Source organism: Porites lutea, chromosome 13, assembly GCF_958299795.1.
Source record: "Porites lutea chromosome 13, jaPorLute2.1, whole genome shotgun sequence".
Lineage (NCBI taxonomy): Eukaryota > Metazoa > Cnidaria > Anthozoa > Scleractinia > Poritidae > Porites > Porites lutea.
The window spans coordinates 10,076,891-10,085,739 of NC_133213.1; the positions used below are offsets into that span (position 1 = coordinate 10,076,891).

Genomic DNA, 8,849 nt, shown 5'->3' on the forward strand with positions numbered 1-8,849 from the left:
TCACTTAAGTTGGCCCCATAATAAAATACCCTTGTATTACAAGAGACCTTTATTCCAGTTCTCTTGTGCATATTTATTATTCAGTTTTCGTCTTGCGACAATGGTAAACTTTGTAGGCGAAACATAATGTCTGTTGTCCCGGCAGTTTAAAGTAATCGTCGCGCAGGTTTATTTTAGACAAGATAAATCCAACGCCTTTAATTACATTTTAGACGGCAAAGAAACTTTTCAATTGAAGCTAGCCTGCAGAGCTCTTTCAGTGTGGTTTTATGACGCCTAAAGCACAAGTCGGCAAGTAGCTGTGACAGCTTAAGGTTAGTTATCAATGTCCTACCACTTCCCTCAACATGTTTTGGCAGTTGAAAGATGCAAAACTTGGGAAATATTCAATAAACTGTCAGTGTGGAGAGAACGAAAACAATCCGGCTTTGGTTATACTTCAAGCCAAAAGTGTCATTTAAGAAACATTACATTTCAAAGCAGATGATATGCTAATTCCCCCTGCTGTAGGAACTATGGAAACTTATTTCTTTCTCAACTGACAACTATGTCTGATGCCAAGTGCATTATCTTGGGTAGAACTGAAATTTGTTGTGCCTTTCGTGGTTTTTTAGTTTTAATGTAGTTTATAATCTCTCTATCTCTCTGCCTCTCTTTTTCTGTTCAATGATTTATATTCCAGCATAGATTGAAGAAACATCATGCTGATAATTACGACCGTAAACGAATAAATAGAAATCCATTCACTTTGCACAGGGGGCTATCGTTAAGAATTAGAAATTTAACTTTAAAGAAATACGTGTCCCGCACAAATCCCCCAAATATCCATGTTAAGCCCTGACAGGCGGGCGGGGATTAAAAACTGGATTTTGACCGGACGCGAACTGCTTGTCGTGTAGACTTTTTGTTTCCCTCTTTGTACTTGTCCTATTTCATTTTTAAACGCACTCAAGCAGGCATAATTGGCATCATTTCAACCGCCGCATGGGTAAAAATAAAAAGTTAAATTTGCTTGCAAACCCGCCAAGTAGAACGCAACTGAAAATAGGAGTCTTTTAGACGGTCTGGGTTAAAGCGCCAAGTTCATTGAGCCCCAGTGAATGATACGTAATACGAAATCAAAGATAGATACCAGAGAAATTCGAAAGTTTTTAACTGTAAAAAACCGAACTGAACAGCAGGATAAGTTACCATTGGCGGTTTTGCGGGCGAAAGTCCCGATAATTAACGCCCGTAAAGCTGTCATGGTTTACATGCAAGATAGAGATTTCAATAGTTTTGCATCTAACATGATAAAACTATCAGGTAATGAAACAAAATGGAGTAGTTTGCAAGCCAGGACCCTTGCTCTTATTCTTTACATTTCGATATGAATATTTGATTTCGGGCCCGAAAAGTTACCGGGACTTTCGAGAAACGGGCCCCGCCCCCAGCACCTGAAGCGCGTGCACCAAGCTGCCGGTGTACTGTCGCAATTTGTAATTATCATCGCACTTTGTAATACTTGTCGCAAATTGTAATAAATCCATCGCACTTTGTAATACCTGTCGTAATTTGTAATAAACCGTGTCGCACTTGTAATAAAAAAGGTGTCGCAATTTGTAATAACAGTCTATCGCACTTTGTAATAAACTAAGCTGTCGCAATTTGTAATAATTCCATGATTGCACTTTGTAATAATTTTTTTAGAGTGATTCAACTGACTTCGTCAACATTAATATAATGCCGAAATATGCATTGTACTTCATAAACAAAGATGATGACGTCTGCTAGCCCGTAACATCTTCGTAACATTTTCTTTGGTCAAACATGCATGTCTTCTGCTATAATTTTTTCTGCCTTGATTAATCACGTGACCAACTAGAAACGCTTCTATGAAAGACATGAAACTTCCTGTGACATGTCACAAAAAGATATGAATCATGTTTGAAATTCAAAAATATTTAAATAAGAAAGGCAACAATTACCAACAGAAAATTCCTGAATAACCTGGCATTCGTCGTCCAAATCCATGTTTGCTTGCCACGTGACACGTGAAGTCTTCGGGGTGGGGGGGGGGGGGGGGGAGGGTGTGATCCCATATTTGGATGGGCTAGATAGGTAAGTACCGCCTGATAGGGTATGGTTTTTGAGGATCTCGAGCCTTTAATAGGATATCATTTTTTACGTTGTTGGCCTTGTGCCTTTGGTTTGATCCTTAGATAGGGTTACTCAAGTAGTAATGGATGGTCCATTCTTTCCATTTTGTAGAAAAACAGTAATCCAGAACACGCTCGGAAGAACTGCAAGGTCTTACGAGTTGTATATACGCAGGGAAGGATAATTTTTTATTACTATCCCCATGGTATTTCCTTTAGAGGACTCCTTATAGAAAACAATTGTTTTAAGATGGAATGAGTACTCCTTTTGTTCCTATATGGGACCAAATCAAATGAGAATAATGGACCAGATGCCCAGCCGGCTCAGTGTAATACCCCAAGTGAGTGTTAAAAAAACAGGTACATACGAAGGTATTGGTCAGCAGCTAATTGGATTTTGTGATTAGGTTTCTGTTGTGGTTCGACGGTTTGCCACTGGTGGCGTTTTTTTTTTTATTTGCAGTAAACATTTTGAAATCTTTCCAGGCCTCTTTTGATTAAGTTGGCCAAAATATGGGAGCCACTATTACTTCTTTAAGATTGCGCGTTAGATAAGGACGGTACACCACTTGTTGTGTCGACCTGTTATAAGATCTAACAAGGAAAGCTAGAACTCTCCTGCATGGTGTCCTTATTCGAATGATGCAGGATGGATGTTACGATTTGCGGAAATTAAATGCTTTTTAATAATGGATCGTTTATGTCTAGTGTGTCTAGCTCTGTCTAGATCCTGTACTCTGACAATGCTCTGTCCAGAGGCACATCCCCACGTTGGCCATATAAGAAAGTAGACCCGCCGGGTAACCATTGAATGAAAACCACCTAGTACGATAGCAAGGTTTAAGAATACAGCATTTCGTAAGTCAGATAACTAATCAACATTAATCTAAAAAAAATGTTTAGGACTGTGAATAAAGTTAAATGTTTGAATGAGCAGAGACGTTACCATGCATATTTTGGCATTATATTAATGTTGACGAAGTAAGTTTAATTACTCTCAAAAAGTTATTACAAAGTGCGATGGAATTATTACAAATTGCGACAGCTTAGTTTATTACAAAGTGCGATGGACAGTTGTTACAAATTGCGACAGCTTTTCTATTACAAAGTGCGACACGGTATATTACAAATTGGACAGGTATCACAAAGTGCGATGGATTTATTACAAATTTCGACAAGTATTACAAAGTGCGATGATTATTACAAATTGCGACAATAGCTCGTGCTACTTAACCGCGTGATATGGCTTTATGTGCTTTGTGCTCCTCATACTTTTGAAACTTCATAGCTAGATGTCTTATAGAAATGTACCCAGCCGAGTGAGAACTCGTCTGATTTTGTATTATCCCTTCATTAAGTTTAGCTCCAGAAATGTTCTCATTTGAGCCAATGTTAATGAGTTTATTTGCTCGCAAATAAAAAATGTTATGTCACCTACGCAATAATACGTAGATTATTTACACAGTTTAAAGTAGGGTCGAGGTGGTTGATTTGGTGATCTGATAATATTTGTCGACATGTACATGTGATTCTTTTGGCCTTTGCTACTTATTATATAATAGACAAAAAGTACAGTCATGTAAAGTAACGATTACGACATAGTCAGGAGATCTCAGGGACCATTCATATCCCTGGAACACGTTCAGTACAATTACACAATCGTATGTTATAACATAGCGCGCGTGCTTGCCCTATATAAGTCCTATTGAGCCGCTATGAACAAAATCTTTATTTACGCACGCCCGTGCGTAAATAAGATGACGTGAGCATTTTTTTTTTACCTGGCTGCAAAGTTGTTGACTTTTAAGCTGCAGTGCACTTTTCCTTCTCTTTAAAATACGGAAGAAACCAGCAAACAACTGCCCAATTTTTCTATCGGCATTGCCCTTTTAGGTCCTGATCCAACAAGCAGCAAAAATAAAGCCGAATTTACAAAAAAACTCGCAAGTCGCGCGTTTCGCAAATTTGTCGAAGACCAGCGGCAGCAAATTTTTGCCGAAAGACATTCACTGGGATTAGAACAGACACCAACTGGTCATCAACAACATTTAAAGGCAAAATTTCGGTTTTTGTTGGTGTTTTTAAATTTGTTATGCACGTTATTATCCGGACAATCCGACTGAGGCAGGAAAATTTCTCTCGCAATAACAACACAAATTACACAAGAAGACATAAATTTACTACTCACAAAAACAACTGCTGCCAGGTCTTCTCAAGAAGCCGTAATGACCAGCCAATGTTCATAAATGAATATAAGTTTAAAGAAGGATGACAGTCGTCTTCGCTAAAAACATGTTTCCTGGGTTTCGCTGAGCAAAACTTTCTTTTCAGCAAATCATCTTTTCAGCAAATCCAAACCATACTCCACGACTTCTTACGAACATGTTAGTATTTTAACTTTAGGTGAACTTTAAGACTCTTTTACCTTTGTTTCTGCTTAGTTTCCATTGATCGTTAACGAATAAAGAAGCAAATTTTCTTTGTCACTTTTACAGAAAGAATATTTTCATTCAAACTAGACGATTGTGGCGTGTTTGTAATCAGCCAATAGAACCGTTTGTTATTTTGTAGCGTGTTACGAGAATTTTGCAGTTAATCAAAAAGCAAGCATTTTTGTCAGCTATTTTATAAAAGAATTTGCTCATGCTTTTAGCTGTGCGTATATCGAGTTATGGATGCACTTGGGAAGTTTGGAGAGCACTCAAGAAGCTAGAGTTGCACTCGGCTATCGCCTCGTGCAACTCTTACGCATCTTTCGTGCTCTCCAAACTTCCCGCGTGCATCCATAACTCGATATACGCACGCTAAGCATGAACAAATTCTTAAATCGTCTTTCTCGAGGAGTTAGAAGGTGTGAACAACTTCAATTCCACTCAAAATTTACAAGCTCAACTTTCGGAAGTTCAAGAAATCAACCCAATTCCCCCCATTTCTCCCCCCAATTCTCCTCCAATGTGTAATTAAGTTTTTGGTTCACATTAAGTTTTGCCGTTTATCGTGGCCCTCACCTTTGCTAGAGCTTAAATAAATTATTTTTAGTTTCTTATTTCTTGGATTTCTTAGTTATGTACCTAAAAGCGGCCATCTGGAATGGCCAGAATTATAATCCCAACGGGTTGTTGCTATTTTATGTGCACGCTAGCAAACTAAGCTTGGCTGTGGACATTAAGTGAACTCGGAGTTGGTATTATTTTACCATGTGCGTGAAAGGGGACATAAAGATTTTTTAACGTCATCATTCTCTCATGAATGCTAACTATATGGAAATTCTAATGTGCGCTTCTTTTAACAGAACTTGATGCTGTAACAGAGGGAAAAAAAGATGAACATCACCAACAGCTGTAACTTCACTACAAACATAACAGCAGTCAAAGAGTGGGAGGCCTGTGGAACAATAACGCAACAGGAACTGGCCACAGATCCCTTTGTAGAGTTTAGAAAGTTTGCCTTTGGTTCTGCCTTGTACATGATCATGGTTGCCTTAATAGCGACTGTGGCTAACGCCCTCTTGCTCGTCGTATTTCTCGTGGATCCACTAAAGATGCTAAGAAGTCCACCATCGTACTTTCTCATTGGCCTGGCCATCAGTGACTTACTAACTGCCTTGATACTCTTACCAATATACTCTGGTTGTTTTATAATGATGTACCTGCAAACTCCCCAAAGTGGTTTACTTCTTTGCCGTGACGCGCTTCTTCATGTAGGTTTAACTCAGGGGGGAATAGCGTTAACCATTTCCTATCTTGTTGTGTCTGCTTTCTCTTTCACCCAATTAGTGGTTGTTTCGTCTCCACTGAAGTACGGGCGAATGATATCTTCTAGAAAAAGTATTATTTGCGTGCTACTTCTTTATTTGTATGCCATATTGTTCTGGTTGTCCGAATTTTTCGGGGCTTCCACTGATCTGCTTAAGAAAATTGATGTGTTTTTGAATTCTTTGTTCATCCTCTTTCTAACAATCATATTTTATACCCTGTTGCACTTCTCCTTCAAACGAAAAATAGCTTCTTCTAGGAATCTTTGTAACGATACAAGTGTTCGATGTGAGGAAAGCAGTCAAAACCGAATACAGCGACAATTTATAACTGTCAACTTAATTTTGATTTCCATTCTCATCATTTGCTTGCTCCCTGGACTCGTGTTTTGGTTGGCGGTCGAGTTTTGGCTAGGAAAGCCGCTAACTCCAAAAATGTTTATCATCAATTTAATGATTGATAACATGATGTATTTGAAAATCATGTTGGATCCATTTGTTTACGCATGGCGCTTACCAAAATATCGGGAAGCTCTAAAGAAAATTTTCCCGGTGCTGAAGAAATGTTGCAAAAAAACAAAATACGAGAGGCGCCTGGAGGCATCAGGATTAAACCAGTCAAGAGAATTCGTCGTGACTTTGGAGATTAAAAGGATTGAAAACGAATAAAGACCAAAACATGCACGTCACAATATTTAATCTCATCAAGAAACACCAATCAAAATGTTAACATGACCATAAGACAAAACAAGCAAGGTTCGCAGCATATTTGATAATAATAATAATAATAATAGTAATAATAATGGTAATAATAATTATAATAATAATAATAATAATAATTAAAACGTTATGAAAGTATCAGAAAATATGAGAGACAGCCACTGTGACAGAGATCCAAAAGATCTGCATGGTGGGATGTGCATGAGCCCTCAGGAAGGTGTACAGTTCATGAACAGAATCATTGACTTGAGTGACTGATGCTCCAGGTGCATGGTCTGCACCCGGCTGATGCACAAAAAGAATACCAGCAAAGACTGTGACAAAAGAGACAACAATAATTATAAGGACTTTATTAATGTGTCAAAAGCTCAGCTTACACGGAGTATAACTAATTGAGGACACCTAAGTACCCATTAACTACCTAAAAAAAAATCAAACATACAAATAAAAAAACTCAGAAACCCTACCAATTACACAGGTGACAGTTCTTAAAGGCGTCTGAATTGTATTTTACTGTAATTATGTGCTTTGTATGAACTAAGATTGATTGATTAATGAAGACTAAAGGAGTAAGTTCTTACGAGGTTCTCAAAGTCCACTTTTCTCAAATGGTTCTTAAAAGTAGCAAGTGTTACAGAACTATTAATCGGCATGGTAAAATACTTAGTTTCGACCATATTACAGGACCAATATATCTATTACTGTGTTTCTCATTAGTAACAACATTAGGTATTAGTAATGTAGGCCAGGAAGAGACATGACTTTACCTCGAACGCCTGTATTTACCATATTAATATTGCCAGAATTAGCCACAGCTTCTCATGGTCTAGATACTAATGAGACAAATAAAAATGTGCTTAACTGACTCTTACAATTATGCCCTAAAAATTATAGGTTCTAACAAAAAGTACTGTTTTTAAATTTAGTCTTAAATGAATTTCGTGGCCATTCTTGACTTTTTCGTCAGTCAGCTGAAAAACTGGCCTCCGTAGAGTGGTTATTGTGTTAGTTGGGGACGCGCCTTAGCGGACCGTAGCCAGTATTGAGAGATTTAAACAAGAGTGGAGTGTCCATCGCTGTAGAGAGGTGGCCGATTTGAGGAGGTAGCCGTTAGTGGAGGTTTGACTACAATCTTAACAATAAAAGTGATGTCATTATTACGTCATTTCTTATTCAATTATTCAATAAGAAACCGGGACACCATCTTGGATCTACTATTTTGAATATTTGAACGTATTCCATTTTACTTAAAACCCCTGAAAATCGTGGTAATCGGATATAAAATTTGATGTGTGTATAAAAGGATAAATAAAAAGCTGTTATGTAATGGGAGATTTTTATCTAGATCGGATCTACTGCGGTACAATCGTCACGCTCCCACACAGGAAGATAGTCTTATTTTCGCACTCATTCCTTTCTCTCGTCTACCTTCCAACGGGCCTGACCTCTTACCCTGTGACACTCATACGCCATTTTCGAGTTCCCCTTGCCCCTGTTTCAAAACGATATTAAGTGCTCAGCCTTTTATATAGCAATGATTTTTCACTCGTGCAAAAAAATTTCATTTTCACAAGAAAGGTTGTATACTTGGCCTCTTTTTGAAAGTGAGGATTTTTGGGACTCGGAAGGCCGACCAACTGACAATATATTCACCAACAATCATCAAACAAAACGTTTTTAATGACATTGTTCTGAACTATTCTTCAGTCGGATCATTTTTCAGTTTTCGCATACTTCCTCAATGAAGTTTGCCTCACAATAAAGATAATAAATGTTTTAAACGCTCATGTAATGAAGACAATTTGAAAAGATTTAATGATCATTGCCTTTCAAACACAAATTGGTCTATGCTCCTTAACGAGGAAGACTCCAATGAATCTCATAACGGCTTTTTAGGGGGTCTACAGGGGTATAAAGTAGCCTGTTGGATTTTGCTTTTAGAGATATACATAATTATTGTATAGAACACAGTTTGAGGCTTAACCCCAAAAATTGTAAGGAGATGGTCGTGAACTTTATGGGAAATCCGAACACTATAATGAGACCCCTGTTTATATGGGAAACCAAATAGTAGGAAGAATTTCATTATACATATTGCTTGGAGTAATCATTAATGAGAACTTGAAATGGAATTGCCATGTTGACTATATTACCGCAAAGGAGTCAAAGAAACTTTACGCTAAAGTTTGAGAATGTGGATGTCTCTTCGCTTTGGTAACCACCCTATGTTAGCAATG

At 37.9% G+C, this 8,849-nt stretch overlaps 1 protein-coding gene across 1 annotated transcript; it reads left to right on the forward strand.

Annotated features, from left to right (window-relative positions):
- Positions 1 to 5,460: 5,460 nt before the first annotated feature.
- On the forward strand, positions 5,461 to 6,561 carry LOC140922341 (uncharacterized). The gene has a single exon (XM_073372332.1). The coding sequence runs from the start codon at positions 5,461 to 5,463 to the stop codon at positions 6,559 to 6,561; it is 1,101 nt and encodes a 366-aa protein (XP_073228433.1).
- The last annotated feature ends 2,288 nt before the right edge of the window (positions 6,562 to 8,849 follow it).

Excerpts from the sequence above, each read along its gene's own strand:
- LOC140922341 (XM_073372332.1), top strand. The coding sequence starts at position 5,461 with ATGAACATCACCAACAGCTGTAACTTCACTACAAACATAACAGCAGTC.